Source organism: Capra hircus, chromosome 24 (genome assembly GCF_001704415.2).
Source record: "Capra hircus breed San Clemente chromosome 24, ASM170441v1, whole genome shotgun sequence".
Classification (NCBI taxonomy): Eukaryota; Metazoa; Chordata; class Mammalia; order Artiodactyla; family Bovidae; genus Capra; species Capra hircus.
In genome coordinates this window covers 58,257,761-58,281,476 of record NC_030831.1, presented here as the reverse complement: position 1 = coordinate 58,281,476, position 23,716 = coordinate 58,257,761, and the positions used below count along the sequence as shown (strand labels likewise).

Here is a 23,716-nt window from a genome sequence, read left to right as displayed (position 1 = left end):
ACCTAGGGACTGAACCCACGTCTCCTTCGTCTCTTGCATTGGCTGGTGGATTCTTTACCTGCCGAGCCATCGGGAAGCCCCTGGATGGATGAATGCTTAGCACTTAATGATGCCATCTACCATCACCATCTCCCTCTGAAGGAAGGGATACGTAACTGCAAACAGGCAGAGACAGGCCAGCACAGAGGCTGGAGCTCGGACTCTGGGACCAGACTGCCTGGACCACGCCCTTCACGCTCAGCTCCCTTATCTTTAAAGTGGCGATTTCGGCGGTCTGCCATACAAGGAATAATATTCAGCCATAAAAAGAAACGAAGTACTCATAAGTGCTTCAACATAGATGAACTTCATAAACGTCATGCTAGCTGAAAGAAGCCAGGCACAAGAGCACGCTGTGTGAGTCGCTTGTATGGGTAAATCCACACTAGAGCAAGCAGGTTTCTAAGAACTGGAGGCAGGAGGGACTGGGGGAAACTGCTTCATCGGTGTGAGGTGGGAAAAAATAAGAAAATGGTGAGGTTTCCCTGAGGGTGATGAAAACGTTTTGGAACCAGACAGAAGGGGTAGTTGTGCAACAGAGTGAATGCACTCAGTGCCACTGAATCATTCACTGGGAGTGGTTAATTTATCTGATGCGGATTTCACCCCAACCCCCAAAGAACAGACCCAAAAAACTGAGGATTTTAACAGTTGTCCCTACGGTATAGGAACACCATGAGGACGGCATGGTATAATGCTGCAAAGGACTTCACGCAGAGCCTGACGCTGATCAAACATTCAAGAAAATTTACCTCTTATTAGCTAATTTAAATAAACACCGCTTTATGTAACCTCACACCATTTTCTTATTTTTTCTCACATTTCGCTGTGGTAAGAACTGGCAACTTGATCATGGATTTGCACCATACCAGGACCCAGAATTTGAGAAGCGCTGAAATAAACAAGTTTGATCAATAAAATCACCTTTTATAAAAGGCCTGTTTTAGAGAGCCATCCAGAATCATTTAATAAAGTGAAGACACAAAAGAGAGGAACTGGCGGCCTCGGTACCGTCCAGGGACGCCCAGAGGCAGAGGCCAGGGAGAGTCAGCGTGAGCCCTTCAGTGTTTCAACAGGCACATCCACACTTCCCCAAAGAGCCACGGGCACAACTCCGGCAGTGAGAGCACCACATTACCTGATCAGGAAAAATGTGTCCACTCCAAGATAGAAGGGGCCACTCCGAGAATAAAGGTACAGTGGGTTTCTAAGCACCCTGGCTTTCCACTCAAGCACATTATCTGTAAAAATGTAGGACACAGTGTCTTTTTATTGAACGAAAGAAAATCTTGTGATTTATCTTTTCAAAAAACACCTTTAGCTTTCAGCTGTATTGAGAGGGTTTTATGCATCCGTGCGATTCACTTAAGAGGAGAATGGGGAACAGAAATAAGAGAGGGCGGCTCGGTAGCTGCCTGCAGCCTGCGCTCTTGCCTGGGCCCCTCTGCAGAGCCCGAGGCCCCCATGGATCTACAGCAGCATCGCCTGTTCAGATCCCCTGGGGGATCTGCAAACTGCCCTGGGCTGGCCCCTCCCCTCCATTCTGTGTTTAGGTCCCACTTGGAGAGCTCCACTCTGTCGACGGGAGCTCTTCTGGAGTGCACCAACAGAAAGAAGATCCACAAACACTGATTTTATACTAGTGCACAATATTTATCTATATTTGCCTATTTTTCCAAGAGAGGGGAAAAGGGAGTTTCTGGATTCATTAATCATGACAAGAAGAAACCCAGCTCTTTGGAAGATAAAAATTAAACACTCAGCTATCCCTGTTCACCAGGGAACCAGGTGTCTGGTTTACACCTAAGGGAAGGTAAGGCAACCACTGGACACTGGTCCAGAACACTCATTTATGGAGGCCACAGCCACGTCTCAAGAAGAGAAGGCTCCCCTCCTGGGGCCTGACATGACCCCCTACACGAAAGCCCCTCCCTTCCTTGACTACTCCAGAGATCCCTCAGTTTTCCGCACCCAGAGACAGCCATGCGGTCATCTGACTGGTGTGCCCAGACACGATCCAGAGGAGGCTCAACGCTCGGAGGCCGTTCAAGGCAGGGCACGTGCTTCCCTGCGTCTTCATGGTCCAGAGGGCTGGCACATTCTTCTGCCAGGAAAAGCATTTCAGAGCATAGTCCACGGCGCCTAGAAAACCTGGGCGGGAGCAAAGGCATTACTGCCCACCCTGAAAGCCAGACCAGGCCACACACTGCCCCCTAAACAAGAGGCAAAACCTGCAAGCCAGGGATCCTGGCCGCCCCCCCAGATGCTGCCTCCCTTTGACCGTGGAAAGCTCAGCCCAGTTCTTGTCCCCTCTTAATCTATCTGTGGCTCTCTGCACTTGGTCTCCCTCCTCTAGGAACCTCGACTTTCCCTAACAGTCTTGATCTGAGATTGGTGCCCACGCCATCTCATAACAGAATAGGCTTCCTATCTCAGGCCCCAGGAATGCCAATGCCTGCCTGCCTCCATCGTGTTTCACACAGGGTTAGGCGAAGGGAAACTTAGACATCGTCGAGAAGTCACACACTCCCTAAAGCCAGCGTGGGGCTTGAAATGGCATCCCTGGGGCTCGCCCAAGAATGAATCGCTTGCAACAACATCCCCAAGAACGCAGAGCGGCAGGGGCAGCAGCAGAGAAGGGTGCCGGCCTTCGAGTTAGTCAGACTCTCCTGGCTCTGAATCTGTCATGTGTTAGCTCTGGGACCTCTGTCAAGGGGATTAACTTCTCTGTGCCCAAATTTCCACACCTGCAGAATGGGAATCAAGGTCGATCTTAGAATCGTGGGCTGATCTCGGGAAACAAATGAGAGTGTCACAGCTGCTACCACTCACCAGTTTAAACTCCATTACTTAAAGAACGGAGAATGCCTTCTACTTAATTTATTCCCTTTCGTTTATAACAAATTTAATTTGGCTCATCCCGAGAGCCCATCAAGTGTCTGGAAACAGGAGCCTCCGAAACTCAAGCTGGATCCGGGAGATTCATCGTTTTTTCCAGGACGTCGCTGGTGCCTCAAACGTGAGCACAAGAATTCCTCGCAGAACTGAAACTCATTCACAATCGAGATCGGGCTTATAAACAAGCTCTGGAAATTTAAGTCAATTTCTTGAATGGAAGAGCGCAATTAGCATTGTGAGGTTCCAGGGGTAAGGAGGAGTTTTTCCTCTGGGGTCGCTCTCAGAGGTGCCTGCCTGGATGGGAAGCTCATCCTCCACCTTAGAGGGATTTTTGCTCAGCAGGAGCGGGCGCAGGCCTACACCTCGAATCCAGCCTCCTCTGGGTTCCCCCTTAGAGGGGTTTTTGCTCAGCAGGAGTGGGCGCAGGCCTACACCTCGAATCCAGCCTGCTCTGGGTTCCCCCTTAGAGGGGTTTTTGCTCAGCAGGAGCGGGCGCGGGCCTACACCTCGAATCCAGCCTCCTCTGGGTTCCCCGAGAGGCCACAGGCTCTCAGGGGGAGTCACGAGAGCTGGGCTCCGTCCAGCTCTGCCAGTTCCTTTGCCTCCCTGAACCTGTTTCCTCACTTTTTTTTAATCAGAATTTTTAAATTTGATATGTTCTGGCTGTGCTGGGTCTGCGTTGCACCGCGGGCTTTTCTCTAGTTGCAGTGAGTGGGGGCTCCTCTGCGCTGTGCTGCTCCAGCTTCTCAGCGCAGGAGCTTCTCTTGTTGCCGAGGGAGGGCTTTGGGCTTCAGCCCTTGCGGCTCATGAGCTCAGGAGTCTTGGCCCCTGGACCCTAGAGCACAGGCGCAGGGTATCTGTGGCACACAGGCCTGCTTGCTTGTCGGCATGTGGGATCTTCCCGGACCAGGGATCGAACCTGTGTCTCACATTGGCAGGCAGATTCTTTACCACTGAGCCATCAGGGAAGCCCTTTCTTCACTTTCAAACCGAGCACACTTTTTGGCAGGGCTGTTGTGAGGTTTCAAGAGCAATATCTGTCAAATATCTGGCCCCAGACCTAATTTGGCAAGCAAGCACAGAACACATTTGGCTATCATTATTTTTTTTCCCATCTAAATTCCACTTGTGAGTGAACTCAACAGTAGCTACCAGACTGTCTGAAAATAACTGGTCCAGAGAGAAAGCACCCTCTCTGAGCCCCATTTAGCGCATCTGTAAATGAAAAGTATCTTAAACCACAGGAGCAGAGGGAGAATCGGGTTAAACAACGCATGCAGTTTCCTAAGTGGGATCCCTGGACCAGCAGCCTCAGCATCACCTGGGAACTGGTCAGAAAGGCGCGGTCCAGCTCCATCCTAGACCGCCGGAGTCAGAATCCTAGATGGCTGGGCCCGGGGATCCGGCTGTGACAAGCCCTCTGGGTGACTCTGCTGCTCACCGGGTGTGACAGTGCTTTGCATTTCCGGATCTTCCCAGTGATTATTACTATGAGCCACACTCAGTAACTACGAGCCCAGCATCACTGCAAGCCACCCACCAGGACTTCCCTGGCAGCTCAGACAGTAAAGAAAATCCGCCTACAATGCAGGGGACCTGGGTTCAATCCTTGGGTCAGGAAAATCTCCCGGAGAAGGAAATGGCTACCCATTCCAGCATTCTTGCCTGGAGAATCCCATGGACAGAGGAGCCTGGCGGGCTACAGTCCATGGGGTCCCAAAGAGTCAGACACGACTGAGCGACTAACACTTTCTTTCTACTTTTAGTAACAGACCATAGAGGAAGAGCCCCTGGGCTGAAGTCCATAGCCATTAACTTCAAGAAGATGTCCTCAAATATTTGTTCATATCCTTCTCATCTAAACAGTGTAGAACAGGGACTTCCCTGGCAGTCCAGCAGCTAAGGCTCGGCACTCCCAATGCAGGGGGCCTGTGTTCAATCCCTGGTCAGGGAACTAGATCCCACATGCCACACCCAAGAGTCTGCATCCCACATCTAAAAGATTCCCCTGCTGCAAGGAAGGTCAAAGACACAGAGTGTTATGCCGATTTCACTTCCTAGAGAGTATAAAAGTAGAAAAAAAAATGTTGAACCTGAGAGTCTCTCCATCTCGATTATTTCCAAACATTCAGTAATGTGACATTTCACTCTGATGGTACTAAATATTTAAAAAAAAAAAAAAATGGCTCCAGGCACAGAACCCAGAAATGCCCCATTCTGAGACCACGGTAACTGTAGCGGCTGAGAAAGCCAAGGTAACCTCAGCGTCCCCATCAGAGAGGGTCTTACTTTGGGCGAAGAACCTAAAGCTTCAAGGCCGATTCCTGCACCACACCTGGTGTGTCTGCCTACGGTCTGGCCTTAAAACGCAGGCTTGTGGGTTAGCCCTTTCCTGAAATAATTGTATTCGTTTATGCATTCACTTCTGGCTGCGCCGGGTCTTCGCTTCCGTGTGGGTCTTCTCTAGGTGCGGCGAGCGGTAGAGGGGAGGTTGGCTACTCCCCAGCTGCAGTGCGAGGGCTTCTCGTCACCTCGGCTCCTCTTGATGCAGAGCACAGGCGCCCCAGCTGCAGCCCCAGGCTCGAGAGCACAGGCTGAGAAGTTCTTGTGCACCGGCTTAGCTGCTCCGAGACACGCGTGCTCTACCTGGACGAGGGTTCGAACCCATGCCTCCCGCGTTGGCAGGAGAATTCCTCACCACTGAGCCACCAGGGAAGCCTCTGTGGGTCAGCCTCTCAAGCGACGACAGCAACGAAGAGTTCCGATGACTGACTGCAGACTCACCCTCAAGCTCACAACCTGCACGTAGCAGGCCCCTGGGGCCCAGCTGGCCTCCACGAGGTCAGTGCAGCAAGAGGTCTTGGCCAGTTAAATCCCCCACCCTTCCCTCCTGCTTCTGGTCTCACTGAGAGAACAAGGAAAAGAACGAGTTAGGAGGAGGGGAGGACACATTATCTCATCGAATTCCTTCAGCAAACCCCATTTTATGTCCCCATTTTACACATGCGGAGACTGAGACTCCTAGAGGTCGAACAACCTGACCAAGGGCAGCGTCAGAAACCAAAGCAGGCTTGAGAAGAGACTGCTAAGCATGTGCTCTTCCTGCTACGTCCACCCTGGAATCTTCTACACTGGCAGCCGGGGAGCAGAGAGTTCTTGCATCGGATCGGGGGAGAAATAATAGAGGGGTCTGAGGCTGAGAACGATGAAGGCAGGAGGAGAAGGGGATGACAGACGATGAGATGGTTGGATGGCATCAGCGACTCCGTGGACTTGAGTTTGAGCAAGCTCCGGGAGTTGGTGATGGACAAGGAGGCCTGGCATGCTGCAGTCCATGGGGTCACAAAGAGTCGGACACAACTGAGTGACTGAACTGAATTGAGGCTCCAGGTGAGGCCATCCAAACTGTCCTCTACATGTGATGGGGTCATAAGAGAAACAAGAGAGTAAGCAGGTTTATTTTCTGAGGCCTCAGAGGACAAACCAGGGCCCAGGAATAGAAAGAACAGGGCAGAGGGCTTGATGCCATGCAGAAGGCTGGCAATGAACATTTCCTAGGCCTCCCGATTTGGGGAGGAAGTTAGACAGCGGCCACTAGGTCTTCTCAGCACTTATATCACCCTTATACAAACGTGCTTTTCCCATTTTTCTCATCGTTGGGATATTTTTGCCGGTGCTGCTGCTGTTTCTGTTTTAGCCTGAGGGTCCGAGCAGGATCTGATAAAGTCATCACTGCGCCTCCACACAGGCTGAGTCCCCTGCACCTCCTTGAGCACGTGTCCCTATTCTTCCGGTCCAGTCACTGCAATTCGTTTTGTTTTTTTTTCCCTCTCTCATTGAGGTAAAGGAAGGACAATTATGTGGACCTAAGGGGCTCTGCCAAAAATTACTCCACGTCTTCTACTTGTGAAAGCGTTAGTTCCTCTCAGTCGTGTCCGACTTTGTGACCCCATGGACTGTAGTCCGCCAGGCTCCTCTGTCCATGGAATTCTCCAGGCAAGAATACTGGAGACGGTAGCTTTTCCCTTATCCAGGGGAATCTTCCCAACCCAGGGATCAAACCCAGGTCTCCTGCATTGCAGGCAGATTCTTTACCAGCTGAGCCACCAGGGAAGCCCAAGAATACTGGAGTGGGTAGCCTATCCCTTCTCCGGTGGATCTTCCTGACCCAGGAATTGAACCAGGGTCTCCCGCATTGCGGGCGGATTCTTTACCAACTGAGCTATCAGGGAAGCCCAAAAGTAGCAGTTGTTTCCACGCTACTTGTGAGGCTATTCTTATTTCAAAACGTGTGTGTGTGTGTGTTTGCCCTGCCATATGGGCAGGTGGACAGGAAGGTAAACTCTTGATTTTTCACTGGAACACAACCCACTGTGATTTATGCCCATGCAGCCGCACGCTGCGCTGCACTGGGCGGTCTGTTCTGCTCCAGTCCCCTCTGGTTGCACACTCAGGCCCCTGGTGTCAGCTTGTATGTAAACCGCTTTGCTCGGTGCTGCCAGGAAGGTCCTGTGAGTCACTTGTGTAGCTGCGACACTGAAAACAGACGCCGTGCTCACGGGAAGGTCCCTTGGAGAAGGGCTACAGTGAGACCCAATCGCTGCTCTGACCCAGACTTTCCGTCGCGCAAAGACACACTGGGTGACTGTGCCCAAGAAAGAAAGCGGAGTTTTCATCGACCTCGCCTGTGAACACTCGGATAGGAAACAAACCCTGACCCGTGGAGAGCAGAGACCCACCCTCCCAGCCGGCTTTCAGAGCTGCCGGGCACCACCGGACCCCAGCCCTGCAGGGACTGTTTCCCGACAGCGCCAGCTAAGTCACCTCTCGTGAGTTCGTTAACACGCCTGCTTTCTCCTCCGCTCGGGGTTCCTGATGGTGAGACAGGCGCACAGCCCTTCGGCTGGACTCCGCTTCCTGGCCCGCTCCCCGCCGGCGCCCTCAGAGGCAGGCTCCCATAGGCGGCCAGAGGCTCCTCGGGCTCCGGTGATGCCTGGCGGTCCAACCCCCGCCCGGTGGCGGCCACGTAGACGGTTCCCGCCAGGGGGAGGGTGAGGCCCAGGAAGCTGAGGACCCTGCAGGGAGATGACACAGGTGTGACCGCGCCTGGAGCACGCCGGCACCGCGGTGAGACGCAGAGAAAACAGCGCAGGAGAAAGCCCGCTCCACCGCTCCTAAACGTGGGCAAGCGGTGACACTTCTAAGGATTAGGAGTGGCTTCCCGAGAAAAAATAATGAAAGACATTACAAAGGCAAAGATGAGCGGATTTCACTAAACTCCTCATGCTGATTGTAAATTAAAAAAAACAAACACCATAACAAACAAAAAGCAGCCAAGACACTGAGGAAGATACTGCAGCTGATACGACTAAGGAGTCACGTCCTTCCTCCAGAGAATGAACTTTAAAAATGAGTAAGAAGGCAGCTCACACAGGCATGGAAAAGGGGACGGAGAGAATGAATGGCAGCAAGCCTGAGAAAGGAAGCCCTCATCGCCAACTTCTTGGTGTAAATCAGGTCCATTTATGTATCAGATGGGCACTGGTGTTTACAAAGGGAGCTTGGGCGGCTGGGTGATGATACAGACACGGGCGTCTCTTACTGGAGCAGCAGAATGAGGTTTGCAGGGAAGCTCTTTACCAGAAGACCTGAGCTCTGGGCCAGCAAGCCCACTGCCCTTAGTTTGCCCTAAGGGACCATGTCAGGTGCAACTGAGACTTCACAGGCATGTCTGCAGAGGTGTCTGGGTGAGAAGCAATGCCTCAAATAAAAGACATGCACGGGCTTCTCCGGTGGCTCAGTGGTAATGAACCTGCCCGCCAATGGAGGAGACACAGCTTCAATCCCTGATCCAGGAGGATCCCGCCTGCCGGGGAGCAGCTAAACCGTGCACCTCAGTACCGAGCCTGTGCTCTCGAGTCTGGGAGCCACAGCTACCGGCCCGAGCGCCCCAGAACGTGCGTCTGCACCAAGATGAGTCCCAGCCTCAAGAAGCCAGAGCTCTGCGACCAGAGAGTAGCCCCCACTTGCTGAAACTGGAGGAAAGCCCTCGCAGCAACAAAGACAGCACACCAAACTTATACATATACACAGACATGAGAAACTCATCTTCAGGGGTCACGTGATAGAAACAGGAGTAACCGGGGACAGGACACTTTTCTCACTGATCCCCAAAGCCCATCACTTGGGTGTGGCTGGCTTTCTCTGGAACACATTCGAATTTTCTTGTTAAGGTAACAGAGAGCACAGGACAGACGTCACTCAATGAACGACAATGAAATGGCCGAGCGCAGCTGGTGAGCAGCTGTTGATGAAACAGCCCAGGACACACATCGCAGCCCGCGGCCTGGGCGGTGTGTACTCACAGACACAGGGCCGCAAACGTGTCCAAGGGGAACAATCCAGTGGCACACCTGGCCACACCCCCACCAGACGAGGAGGAAGAGTTCACTGCCAAGAGCGGGAGAGAAGGAGCCCAGAACGAAGCCTTCCTGAATCTTAAAGTATCTACCAAGAGAAAGGAGAAAAAAAAAATAAGACTGCGTTAGTAATACTCTGCTGCTGCTGCTGCTGCTGCTAAGTCGCTTCAGTCGTGTCCGACTCTGCGCGACCCCATAGACGGCAGCCCACCAGGCTCCACCGTCCCTGGGATTCTCCAGGCAAGAACACTGGAGTGGGTTGCCAGTTCCTTCTCCAATGCATGAAAGCGAAAAGTGAAAGTGAAGTCGCTCAGTCATGTCTGACTCTTAGCGACCCCATGGACTGCAGCCTACCAGGCTCCTCCGTCCATGGGATTTTCCAGACAAGAGTACTGGAGTGGGGTGCCATTGCCTTCTCCGAGTAATTCTTTACTTTGCAATAAAAACTTGACACTTTTCCAAGAGCTTTCATAGTTATCATTTCAAAATCAAATCTTGACATTACAAAGAGCATCTGGCTTTAATATATCTGATTTACAGGTGGGGAAATTAGAGGTCAAAGATGCTGAAACTCAGAGCCCTAGGCACCATAAGCCCAGCTGGAGGTGGACCGTGGGTTCTCTGTATCCTCAGCCTGCCCAGGCTCTGCATCTTTTCCCAGCTCCTAGCACAGGGAAAGACAGTCCACGGAGACCCCATTGCTGGCTCAAATCTTTCTGTGAGCAGGTCCCCACAAGAGAGAAAAATGCAAGACGAGATGGAAAAATAGGATGCTACAAGCTAGAGAAAGGCGAGTCTGAGTCTGAAGATAAGAGGCACCAGCCGAGGACACAGCTGATCGAGCACCGATGGCTCAGAGGTGGAGAATCTGCCTGCGGTGCAGGAGACTCGGGGCTGACCCCTGGGCTGACCCCTGGCTCTCGAAGATCCCCTGGAGAAGGGAATGGCAACCTACTGCAGTCCTCTTGCCTGGAGAATCCCGTGGACAGAGAAGCCTGGCGGGCTGCCGTCCATGGGGTCGCAGAGAGTTAGACACTGAGTGACTGAGCGTGAGCACGAATTAGTCTCCACGAGAAATAGTTTGTCAAAATATTACTGGTGACACTGGGGAACAGAGGCCTCAAATGCTAGCGTGACTCAGAATTACCTGGAGGGCCCAGTAAATAGACTGCTCCCTGCCTCCCCTCACTACCTAAGAATGTACACTTCTAACATTCCCGGGAGCTCCTGCTGCTAATTGGAATGCCTCGTTTCAGAACCCAGGGTTGGGAAGATCCCCTGGAGGAGGACATGGCAACCCACGCCAGTATTCTCCCCTGAAAAATCCCATGGTCAGTGGAGCCTGGCGGGCTAACGCCCATGGGTCACAAAGAGTCGGATATGACTGAGCGACTAAGCACGGCAGCTTGAGAACACCAGACCAGGGGACTTGCAAACTCTCAGCAAAGGATGGAGCACGCAGTGTGGTCTAATGAAAGAACAACACTAAGGACTTCCCTGGTGGCCCAGTGGTTAAGCATCTGCCTTGCCGTGCAGGGCACGCAGGTTCAATCCCTGCTCGGGGAACTACGATCCCACGTGAAGCAGAGTGACTAAGCCCCCAGGCCACAGAGAGATCTCACAGGATGCAGTGAACATCCTGCATGCCACAGCTAAGGCCCAAGGCAGCCAACCAAACACATTTTTAAATAAACACGATAATATAGCAACACTATTATAAACAAGGGAAAAACCATGGCCATTAAGTGCCCACTCGCTCTGAGACATGCCTGGGTCATTGTTTTTAATCTGTCAACATCTCTAGAAGGAGCTGTTGTTTACCTTCTTTTACAGACAAGGAAGATTCTCCTTAAATAACTTATGACCTTGAGCGTAGTGGTTAAGAGCACAGGGTCTGCAGCGTGGGAGTCCACCTCCGCCCTGACTATCTGACCTTGGGCGAGTTAGCTGAATCTCTGTGTGTCTAGGTTTCCCTCTTGGTGAAATGGAGGTAACAGTACTGACTTCACACAGTTGTTGTGAAGATTAAACGTAGCCCCAATTCTAAAGCACTTAGAGAGTGCCCGCCGTTGAGTCAGAGCTCGGTAAATGCTGGTCGTCTTTATGATGATTGCCGCTGAGGGGCACGGCCAGAACTCACCCCAGGCCCATGGGAACTTGAAGGATGTGGTCTTTTCCTCCCCTCAGACTACACCAGCTTGCCACACTACCAGGCTTGCGTTCAGAAGTGTGGGGTTCACACCACCTTGCTGTGTGACTCTGGGCCAGTCCCTTCCCCTCTCTGGGTCTCTCTCTCACGTGTGTAACGAGGAAGCGTGGGTCGAACAGAATGTACTCTCGTGCGCCTTCCACCTCCCGGATCCACTGTTCCCATGAGAGTGACCAGAGGGTTTCTGGAATGTCCAAACAGGCCACTTACAGGTTAATAACGTGTGAGTCCTTATAAGTCTTCCTGTCACCTGTTAGGGGTGGAGACGGGGAGCAAGAGCTGCCCGGGGGTGCTCAGCACCGGCCAAGCGAGGGGGGCTCGGTCACAGGTCCCAAGGGCCAGGGCAGCGGATTCCTCATTATCCGAGTCCAGGTGCTCCCGAGCTACGTCCTGGTGGTACTTCCCCAGTAAACCCTGACACTGAAAAAAAGGGTACTAACCCACTGACGCAGCTATTCCCCTTGGAAGTTCTATCCTTTCTTCAGTATTTATCTTTGGCTGTGCTGGGTCCTCGTTGCTGCTCCGGCTTTTCCTCCTGCGTCTAAATCATGGAGAAGGGGCAACAGACGTCACCTCCGCGGTCCCAGGGGAACCCCTAACCACAGGGTCAGCAGTTCGTCTGTGGATGAAATCTGACGGGTTGGGCAGCAGAGTCCAGACTCTGAAGGACATGGGAGACCTAGGTCCTCACTGCCGAGTGGTCAGACCTACAAGATGATAACCTCTTTGTCCACAAGGTGACCACTGTCCCTCCCCAGCCCCAGACACATTCCAGGCCTCGGCTACTAACTATGACGCTCCTGGATCAGCTCTGCGCCATCACCACACCACTCAGTAGTTCGGCGGTGAGTTTTTGACCTCTAAATAGCTCTGTGTGTGCGTCAGTCACTCAGTCATGTCTGACTCTTTGTGACCTCATGGACTATAGCCCACCAGGCTCCTCTGTCCATGGGATTCTCCAGGCCAGAATACTGGAGTGGGTTGCCATTCCCTTCTCCAGAGGCTCTTCGTGACCCAGGGATTGAACCCAAGTCTCCTGCGTTGCAGGCAGATCCTTTACCGTCTGGGCCACCAAGGACGACTTAAATAGCTCTGGCCCAACCCCCAAACCCAAACAGTGTTGGAAGTGTGCGTGTGTGTGCATGCTGGGGGAGATCTCAGCAAGGCCTGAGCCTGGTCACACTGGAGGCATCATCCGCTCAGGCCACCAGGCACCAGCCCACCCCTTCCATGTGGGGCCTGAGTTAAGAGTACACAGGGGCTTCTGCAGGACCCCAGCCCCCCGGTTTCAGCCCCACCCCTTTTCTTCTCCCATGCTCTGTTCCTGGTCCACCAACTGCCTTACGGGCAGATTAGCAACTAAATGGGGAACTAGGTATCAGGTAGTGTTCCGGATTAAATTGTGTCCACTGGTTCAAACCCTAATGCCTCTGCCTCTAGCCCAGGAACTGTTCAGTTTGGTAACACTGTGAACATGACCTTATTCGGAAACAGAGTCTTTGCAGAGGAAATCAACTTAAGACGAGGTCACACTAGGCTGGGCTTCCCAGGTGGTGCTAGAGGTAAAGAACCCACCTGCCAATGCAGGAGACAGACACAGGTTCGATCCCTGGGTCAGAAAGATCCCCTGGAGGAGAGCAACCCACTCCAGTATTCTCACCTGAAGAATCCCATGGGTAGAGGAGCCTGGCAAGCTACAGTCCATGGGGTTCGGAAAGAGTTGGACACGACTGAAGCGACTCAGCATGCACACATGCATACTCGGTTAGAGTAAGTTCTAAATCCAGTGTCTCTGGTGTGTTTATACAAAGAAGAAAACTCAGACACAGAGAGGTACACAGGGAACAATCCTACACGACGACGGAGGCAGGGATGTAGGTGATGCCTCGTAAGCCTCCCAGTTGGTGGTCCTTTGCTACCTGTGCCCTTGGAAACGGAACACACTAAGTGGCGTGGAAATACACAGAAGGGAACAGTTAGGAAACTAGCCCAAATCTAGGTCTGTGATGATCACACCTAGGTTTTCTCCACACTTTCTGGTGCTCCCCATTCTCATTCTCAGGAACTCACATGAAGTCCGTTGGTTAAAATTTTATAACGTCTTGAGGGTCCCTTGGACAGCAAGGAGGTCAAACCAGTCCATCCTAAAGGAGATCGGTCCTGAATATTCATTGGAAGGACTGATGCTGAAGCTGAAGCTCCAATACTTTGGCCACCTGATGCGAAGAACTGACTCATTGCAAAAGAAATTGAGGCTGGGAAAGATTGAGGGCAAGAGAAAGGGGCAACAGAAGAAGAGATAGTGGATGGCATCACTGACTCAACAGACATGAGTTTGGGCAAACTCCGGGACGTAGTGAAGGACAGAGCAGCCTGGCGTGCTGCAGTTGCAAAGAGCTGGACATGACTTAGCGACTAAAAATCAACAGATGGCAGCCACACTACGCAGATTTTTGCCTAAAAACGATACATTCTCATCTGCCCAGAACATTTCCCCCATTCCCTGCAGTACTACAGACTCATTTCATCTTGGTTCGTCTGCCAGGGTCTTCCCCTGGGTTGACTCCCTGCCCTCCTGCTCTAGATGAATAAAATCTGCACAGCCAGCCACTGCTGAGCTGGTTTCCTCCATGTCTGTAGCAGAAATATTGGCAACTCCATCAAAAAGCTTTACAGAATAGCTGGTACATCCTTTCCAGATGGGGACCTTTTCCCCTGGGCTCAGATGTTCCCATTTCTACCTGCTGCCTCTGTGCAGAAGCTGGATAAACAGCCTGGCAGAGAGTTCCACTAATATGTTCACCAAGTCAGCTGTGCTCATCCGAAGCAGGGCCCTTCCCTTCTCTAGTTCTTCAAAGAGAATCATCAAAACATCTTCGTACTGAACAATTTCTAACCTTCCATTCTATTCTTATATCCTCTCTGGCTAAAAAGCTTAACATTAGGCAGAAAAACTAGACTAATTGATGAATTTCTGAATAATAATGACCATTAACTCATTAGAGAGTATTCACTAGATATGCTAATATAATAACAACTTTGAAAATCTGTCTTGGCCTCTAGGGTATTTATGGCTTATCCAACAAGAATTGAAATTTAAGTTTGATATACAACAACTAGTTTTCTTTTTTTAAAAAAAGTAAATAATATTATAGTATCTCTTTTTGCAGATAACATGACCTTGTACATAACAAATGTTAAGGAGTACACTAAAACCCCTCTAGAAATAATAAATGAATTCAGCAAGGTTATGGACATGGGACCAAAATACAAAAATCACTTGTATTTCTATACGCTGCTGCTGCTAAGGCGCTTCAGTTGCGTCCGACTCTGTGCGACCCCATAGATGGCAGCCCACCAGGCTCCCCCGTCCCTGGGATTCTCCAGGCAAGAACACTGGAGTGGGTTGCCATTTCCTTCTCCAATGCATGAAACTGAAAAGTGAAAGTGAAGTCGCTCAGTCATGTCCGACTCTTAGTGACCCCATGGACTGCAGCCTACCAGGCGCCTCCATCCATGGGATTTTCCAGGCAAGAGTACTGGAGTGGGGTGCCATTGCCTTCTCCAATAGCAATGATCAAATCAAAAATGAACCTAAGAAAATGATCCCAGCATATGCCAATGGTTACATATAGAACGGATAAGCAACAAGGTCCTATGTATAGCACACGGAACCATACAGTGATAATGGTTTTCTTTTTAATACCACCTGAAATATTTGGTTTAGAGAGAGAGGCAACATACCTGAAGTTGTTGGGATAATCACAAATTCAGAGGAGAGTTTAAAATTATCAAAAGCTGACTGCAATATCAACACTTAAACGAGGGCCTTTAGGAACTTCTTGGTGGCCCAGTGGATAAGAACCCACCTGCCAACACAGGGGACTCAGGTTCAGGCCCTGGTCTGGGAAGATTCCACATGCCTTGGAGCAGCTAAGCCCGTGTGTCGCAGCTACTCAGCCCAAGCATCGCAACTACAGAAGCCCGCGAGCCTAGAGCCTGAGCTCCGCAAGAGAAGCTGCAGTGGTAAAAAAAGGGCGGTCCCTGCTCACCACAGCTAGAGAAAGCCCGTGCAAAGCAAGAGACTCAGCGCAACCAAAACTGCAGATGAATTAATTATTTTTCAAAAAGAGGGTCTTGGGCAACTTCCCCGGGCTCCAGTGGCTAAGACTCCGAGCTCCCAGTGCAGGGGGCTCGGGTCCAATCCCTGGTCAGGGAACCGGATCCCACGTGCTGCAGCTGAGAGCTCAGATGGTGCGAGAATCCATGATCCTGCGCGGCTCCACTAAGAACCGGCACAGCCAAATAAACAATTTTCTAAAAAAGGCTTTTAATAATGTGTGTGACGTTGTAATACGATAAGAGATATATATTCAGTCTTCATCCCCTGTTCCTGCTGCGGAGCTCCTAAAGCCCGTGGAATTTCCTGAGTGGTGGGCGGGAAGAGCGTCTGTTGTTATTCATTATCAGCCCCTTTCAACCACACTTGAGTTCAGGCCACTACAGTGACTGGGGGAGGAGAGGAGCCGGCTGTCAGAAACCAACCACGCACTGGGGTTGGGGTTCCAGCCCCGTCCCAATCCTCCAGGGAGGAGAGAGGGGGGCTGGGGACTGAGTCGTCGCCAGTGGCCAGTGATGGGATCGATCATGCCTACATGGTGGACCTGCCACACAAACTCTAAACAAGGGGGTCAGAGAGCTTCCAGGCTGATGAACTAACTCCCCAAGGGCCTGGGAGGGCAGCCACCCTGAGAGGGTGCGTACTATCTACACCCCTTCCCCTGTGCCTTGCCCTCTGCCTCTCTCCCATTCAGCTCTTCCTGGGTTTTGCCATTATAACAATGGTCCCCAACCTTTCTGTCACCAGAAACCGGTTTCCTGGAGGATAGCTTTTCCTTGGAGTTGGGGGGCAGGGGACAGGTTCAGGTGGGGAGCGATGGGATGAAGCAGGCAAGGCTTCACCCCCTTGCTCTCTGCTCCCCTCCTGCTGTGTGGCCTAATGGGGAACAGGGTCCTGCGCTTTATAATAAGTCAGTAATAATAAGTCATGTGTTCCCCTGAGTTCTGTGAGCCGTTAGAGCAAATGATCAAATGTGGGGAGGGTTTGGTTGGGGGAATGAATCAGAGGAACTACCCCAGAGAGGAAGTGTGCGTGCTAAGCTGCTTTGGTTGTGTCTGACTCTTTGTGACCCTAAGGACCGTAGTCCAGAAGACTTCTCTGTCCACAGGATTCTCCAGGCAAGAACACTGGAGAGGGCTGCCACGCCCTCTTCCAGGGGATCTTCCCCACCCAGGGACTGAACCTGCGCCTCTCATGTCTTCCGCACTGGCAGGTGGGTTTTTTACTACTAGCACCACCTGGGGAGCCCCGGAGAGGACGTGGGGAACAAATCGGAGCCCTGGGATCCCCTGCTTTGCAGGCCAGTTGGGCAGAAGTAATGGGGGAACTCGGGACCCATTCCTTACAGTTGGCATCTGAAGCAGGTTGCCGCCTTGCAGAACTGAGCCCTTAAGCTGTGGGGTCAGCACCACCTTCAGGTACTCAGTGTCACACCACATAGTGTGACGAGGAAGCCCACACATTTGGTGCTGGAAGTTTCTGGGTGTAGAGAGAGAGTGTTCTCCTTTTAAAGTGTCACATTAGCTCTTATTCAGATAACCAGTTCAAGTACAAAAGGCACTAGTGGTTAAAAAAAAAAAATCGTAGGTTTTAAAACTCTTCCTTTGAAAATTTTGAAAGAGTTCAAGGAAGCCAAGCCGGTTTCCACGTGGACTAAAATGTTTTCATTCTGGTGGCTAAGGGCAGAGAGTCAGGGTTAGGGTCAGGGTTAAGGTTAGACTCAACGCCAGGGCCCAGCCCTCTTTGCACAGAGGAAGAGACTGGAGCTGGGGGGATTAAGTGATTTGCCCAGGATCACACAGCTGGGAGGTGACAACCAGGACCAAATGCTGGCCTCTTCACGCTAACCCATCACAACACACTGGCTTCTCACAATCCCAGTTCAGAATGGCCTGCCGGCCTTGGCACCTGACCTACTTCTGCAGGTGGGCAAAGAACACGCGCAGTATGGAAACCAGATGCCGCCCAGTGCCTTTCTTCAGACCTAGCCTGGCAGCTGAGGGTGAAGGAAGAGAAGGCTTAAAATGTTATTATTAATACATAAAGATTCAGCTCCTACCTTCTCTTTAATGTCTTTCTCCTTCTTATCCACGCCCTTCCCATCCTCCACCACCACTCCCAAGGTCCCTAAACTCCATTAGTCTCGGTTTATTGAACTTATCAGGATGAAAGCTTGGTTCAATCCCAAGAGAATGGCCAGGCGGCTCCAAGAGGCTGGGGGTCTTCAAATCTGATGCGTGTTCCCTGGCACTTACCCATCTGAGACATGGCAGTCACGTCCTCTTCAGTGCAGGAGTCGGGCACACACACTCCCACGCTGTAGTCAGCTCCGTCTTGCCTCTAAGGGTTAATGCAGCTGATTATTTAAAAAGCAGCCCCCAGTGTGGGACAGTCTGCCCCAGTGCCGCTCTCTCCTGTATTACAGGTCATTGAGTTAATTCGTACAATTTCTGACAAACTTGCCAACTTGCCATTTCTTCGCAGCAGGACATCGTGTATCAAGTAAAGATTGTATTAATACATCAAGCCAATAATTAGAATGCCAGTTCCAATAAAACAAAGATCAAATTATAAACAAAAATTGCTGGGATGCTTCTTCTAAGCATGCAACTTACAGGATTGTATAGGTCTGACCTTTTGTTCTGATATCAAAGCCATTAATCTGATTTGAAAATAGGGTATGACTTTTGTACTCCCTGATTAAACCCTCAAGCCATCATTGTCAAATCTCAGTGCAACCAGTAGAGCTGGGTGCTACTCTGCGTGTCTCCAAAGGTTAACCATTGTAAGACCATTTTACAGCATTAACATCAGAGAGCTTGGATTTCGTGTCATTATTTTATACTCCTGTCATTAGCCAAACAGTAATGCATTTTCTTTTAGTGTTGTACGGCATGCGTGAGTATATCTTTGTATTTAATAAGAGGTTGTGCTGTTCCTAGTTTTTCCTCCCCCCAGAAGTAAAAGAATTAACATGCTTTGAAGATAGTCAGCCCTGTGACCCTACTTGGTGATGTATTCATAAAGGGCTCATGCATTTGCTAGGACAGCTTCAGATTCCTGTCTTGGAGCTCTGTTTCTGGAAAAGGACTATGGGTAACTGGGAGTCCACTTCCCATTGGTATTCCAAACACTGCCGGTGAGTAAGGAGTTAACATTGACCTTGGGTTCCCCACAAAGATCAGCCAGGGGTCTTGTCCCTGCAGTGAGGTGGGAGGAACACATGAAGCCCTGTTCAGCCTGCGGACAGCTATCTCCTATACCTCCACACTCAGGACATGCAAGAAAGTCTCTGCCAACTGTTTAAAATTTAACTTTCTGCAAAACACCTTAATAGCTTTTCTGGTTTTGAATGAAGATAAGCAATCAGTCCAGGGGGTCGGAAAGAGTCAGACACGGACTGAGCGAACACACACACACACACACACACACACACACACACACACACACACACACAGGCTGAGCGAACACACACACACAGGCTGAGCGAACACACACACAGAGGAATGTACCAGGTTTCCATCACGAGCCTCCGGTCCACGCGTGCTTGAAGGGCGCACGCGCAGACGCCCCGCTCACCTGCTCCACGTGGAGCTTGCAGTAGCGGCCCCGGAAGCGCCCGGCGGGGCCGCGGGTGGAGAGACACTCGCTGTAAGAGCCCAGCCTGTCCACGTTTCCATCGAGAACGTTGCTGCCCACCTTCCCGACCGAGTCATACACTGCGTTCCAAACAAAAGAAGTGGGCAACGTTAGCGTCCTCGTGTCACCTTCAAATGAGTTCCTCAGCACTCAGCTCGCCCTTCCAAACCTCTAAAACTTAAAGGAACCAAGAAAGGAGAGAGAGAGTATTTTGGTAACACTCTAGAGCCTGCATTCTTCGTTCGTAGCCCCTCTCTTCGCGGCGGCGAACCACGATGTATCTTGTCGTGCGCGATTTGTTGCTAAAAAAAGATGAAGATTTTGCATTCATGCTCTGGGGGAGTAAGAAAGATGTAACTAAAACTGGTAGCTTTCCTCTCTCCTATGTACACACAGGAGAAAATACTCTTTAAAAATTTTTGTATACGATTTCATAGGATCTGATTTTTGAGAGAGGTTTTTGTTTGTTTGTTCGTTCGGTTTTTAATCTTGGGAGCAAAAAAGTGCAGTAATCAAGCCCCACAGTTCATGGCTGTTAGCCCTGGTCCTGTAAAATTCTTACTTGGGTTGTTTGCGCTCGTATTTCCCCCCTCATTTCAAATAATTTGTTTCCTTTCCTCTTTCTTCAACTTTCCCTCTTTTCCCTCTCCCAATTCCTGCAACCGTGATGTTTGATATGTACCATCTCATTTGTAGTGTTCTTGTCTTGCATAAGTCTACTTGTCATTTATGTAAAAGGCTTTCTGCTTCAGATCTCCTGTTTCCACGGTTTGGTACTATTTATAGTGTTACTGCAGTGCTTTTGGAGCCCCCCAAAAATAAAGTCTGACACTGTTTCCACTATTTCCCCATCTATTTCCCATGAAGTGATGGGACCAGATGCCAAAATTAAAAGACGCTCCTTGGAAGGAAAGTTATGACCAACCTAGATAGTGTATTCAAAAGCAGAGATATTGCTTTGCCAAGAAAGGTCCGTCTAGTCAAGGCTATGGTTTTTCCTGTGGTCATGTATGGATGTGAAAGTTGGACTGTGAAGAAAGCTGAGTGCCAAAGAATTGATGCTTTTGAACTGTGGTGCTGGAGAAGACTCTGGAGAGTCCCTTGGACTGCAAGGAGATCCAACCAGTCCATTCTAAAGGAGATCAGCCCTGGGTGTTCTTTGGAAGGAATGATGCTAAAGCTGAAACTCCAGTACTTAGGCCACCTCATGCAAAGAGCTGACTCATTGGAAAAGACCCTGATGCTGGGAGGGACTGGGGGCAGGAGGAGAAGGGGACAACAGAGGATGAGATGGCTGGATGGCATCACGGACTCGATGGACGTGAGTCTGAGTGAACTCCGGGAGATGGTGATGGACAGGGAGGCCTGGCGTGCTGTGATTCATGGGGTCGCAAAGAGTCAGACACGACTGAGCAACTGAACTGACTGAACTGGACTGATGGTGTTACTGTGTCCAGAGCTTCTGACTACTGTATAATAATTCATCACCGTCTTACACTTTGCTGTTCCCTGAGTGGTGGACACATAGACGGTCTGTAACCCACAAAAACACGGGAACAAAGTCCTCACAGGTGTCCCCATATAAACTTACATGAGGCTTTAGTTCAGATTTACACCCCGTGGGGGCTTCCCAGGTGGCGCTAGTAGTAAAGGACCCACTTGCCAATGCGGGAGACGGAAGAGGTTCGTGTTCCCTCGCTGGGTCAGAAAGATCCCCCGGAGGAGGGCATGGCAGCCCATTCCAGTGCTCTTGCCTGGAGAATCCCATGCACAGAGGAGTCTGGGGGGCTACAGTCCATGGGGTCACAATGAGTCGGACACAAGTTACACAAATACTGTGTAAATCCCACCAGCCTGTGTTCCAGAGTGACTGCCCCGGACTACATCCTCAGGAATACTGATTCCTCTCTGCATGGTCCAGCTTTCCCATCTGTGGCAGTTGATAGATATAAAATGATACCCAATTGCTTAGATTTGTTTCTCTAATTACAAATAAGTCAGGATATTTTTGTTCAAAATATCTAAGCCATTTCTGTTTTCTCTTCTGTAAAGTACCTGCTTATATCCTTCGCCCATTTCTTAATGAATTTTCTTTTTTTATTTGCAAGAGCTCCTGATTATTGTGCACACTGGTCCTTGTCTACCTGAGTCATCAAAAATACCCTCAGTTATCTGGGAGTTTTTCTTTTATCTATAATGTCCTTTATCTGATAGAAATCCATTCTTTTGAGACTGTAATTTTTGTTCTATTCTTGAACAGCCTTTGTTCTAGCCAATACTGATGAGGTAATTTGCAGGACTAACACAAAATGAAAATACAGGGCCTCTTGTTTAAAAATTAATTAAGCATTTCAAGATGGCGACAGAAAATCACATTAAAGAAAGCGTGGGGCCCCTTTAAATGTGGGGCCCTGTGTGACTGCAAAGGTCTCATGTCTATGAGGCCAGTCCTGGTTCTAATACCAGAACTGTATGGTTTTTATTATTTCGGATTTGAAGTATATTGAGTATTAAGCCTTTAGTCATCTTTGCAAAGTTGAGCCACTTAATGTTTGTGAACTGCTAGTCATTCATACAAATTTCAGAAAATTCATGTTCAGAAAAATTCAGGAAATTTTTAGAAATTGCAAAAAAATTTCAGAAAAAAAATTATTGGGCTCTTCAAAATATCCAACTAGAATACTGATTGAAATTGCTTCAAACTTATAGGTTATTTGGGGGAAACAGACATCATTTTTGTATCAAGCTATCACTGGATGTCACACAATTTACTAAAATCATCTTTTGTGTCCTTATTTATAATTTTATACTTTTCCATGATAATCTTAAAACTTACAGGGACTTTCCCTGGTGCTCCAGTGGTTAAGACTCCATGCTTTCACTGCAGGGGCCATGGGTTCAATTCCTGGTAGAGGAACTGAGATCCCACGGGCCGAGCTGCATGGCCGGAAAAAAAAAGTTTACCTAAACGTTCCTAGATAGTGTATAGTTTGCTATTTTCCTTGGTGTTTTAATTTCAATAGTTTCCAACTGATTGTTGCTTGTGTGGAAAATTGCTATCAATTTTTGTAATTTGTTCTGGAACCTGGAGATTTTGTTGAACTTTCTCAATAGTTCTATGGCCTTATTTATTTCTCTCTAATCGTTGGACCACATTTTCCCCCTTTTTTCTAGTTTTGGAATCAAAGTTATAGCCAAATTTATAAAGTGAGTTGGGCAGCTTTCACACTTTTTATTTTCTGGAACAACTGTAACTTCCCAGGTGGCACTAGTGGTAAAGAACCTGCCTGCCAATGCAGGAGACGTAAAAGACGCGGGTTCAGTTCCTGGGCTGGGAAGATCCCCTGGAGGAGGGCATGGCACCCCACTCCAGTATTCTTGCCTGGAGAATCCCAGGAACAGAGAAGGCTGGTTGTCTGCAGCCCTTTGGGTCAACAAAGAGTCAGACACTACTGAAACAACTTAACACACCACACACATGATTATAACTGGTTGCTAAGGGTTACGACGGTGGTGATGGTGGAGGGAGGGGGTTGCGTATGTCTACAAAGTGGTAACAAGAGGTAGATCTGCGGTGATGAATACCTGTGTCTTGATTGTGGTATGAGCTACACGGATCTACACACGTGCCATTTTAGCACATTTTAGAACAGTACACGTGCATTGTACCGATGTCAGTTTCTGAGGCACAGGGAGCTCAAGACACGCGCCCAGGGTCACATCGTTGTTAGGTGACAGGACAGTGAGAAATCTGAAGCACAGAGATGATAAGTGCTACACACTACGGTACAAATCTACTTCTTTTTAGTGCTAGCAAGAATCAGAGCTGAGTATTCAAACTAGCAAATAAGAATCAGAGCTGTCTGTTCAAATTCATTTTAATCTTAACCTATAAGTTTTTGCCCTCTAAAATACACAAAAAGACCCTGTTTGGGTTGTCAGTTCTTATCTGTAACTAAAGACACTGCTCTTCCTTAGAATGAGTGGGGAGAAAACCCCTAATACAGTTGGGCAAATCACACAGCATTTCTGCCTCTGTGTTTACTAATAACTGGGCTCCTGAGGTTTAATGCAGAAATCAGGTTGAAGCGATTGCATTTTGCTTACATGAGTGCTTTTTAAGAAAGTAGTTTGTTATTTTGAAGACTTCCTGGCCATAACTGGGAAGATGGTCCCTGCTGAGCTGCCGAAGGTAACCTGACCTTCACCTTGAACCCTCTCCTCTTCTATTCTGCTGAGCTGGCCGCTTGGGCTTAACAGTGGGTGTCTGATGTCACTGGCCTCTTTTTTATGGTTCTGGGTTATTGCTAGAATGAGTATAACTGACTCTTCCCTTTTCCCTCCCGTGAGAGTGACTCTCCTCAGCTCTGACCACACTCAGAACCTTAGAGC

The 23,716-nt window shown here is 49.7% G+C and overlaps 1 protein-coding gene across 1 annotated transcript in view; it reads right to left on the bottom strand.

The window, feature by feature from the left end:
• Positions 1-23,716, bottom strand: part of LOC102174081 (nose resistant to fluoxetine protein 6) — a 65,637-nt gene that overhangs the window by 28,894 nt on the left and 13,027 nt on the right. Inside the window, exons 2-7 of the mRNA XM_018039365.1 lie at positions 19,269-19,404; positions 17,941-18,023; positions 9,303-9,444; positions 7,831-8,012; positions 2,011-2,190; positions 1,178-1,280 (exon numbers count right to left, since the gene is read on the bottom strand). Coding sequence (XP_017894854.1) covers positions 1,178-1,280; positions 2,011-2,190; positions 7,831-8,012; positions 9,303-9,444; positions 17,941-18,023; positions 19,269-19,404 — 826 coding nt within the window. The remainder of the gene's footprint in view (positions 1-1,177; positions 1,281-2,010; positions 2,191-7,830; positions 8,013-9,302; positions 9,445-17,940; positions 18,024-19,268; positions 19,405-23,716) is intronic.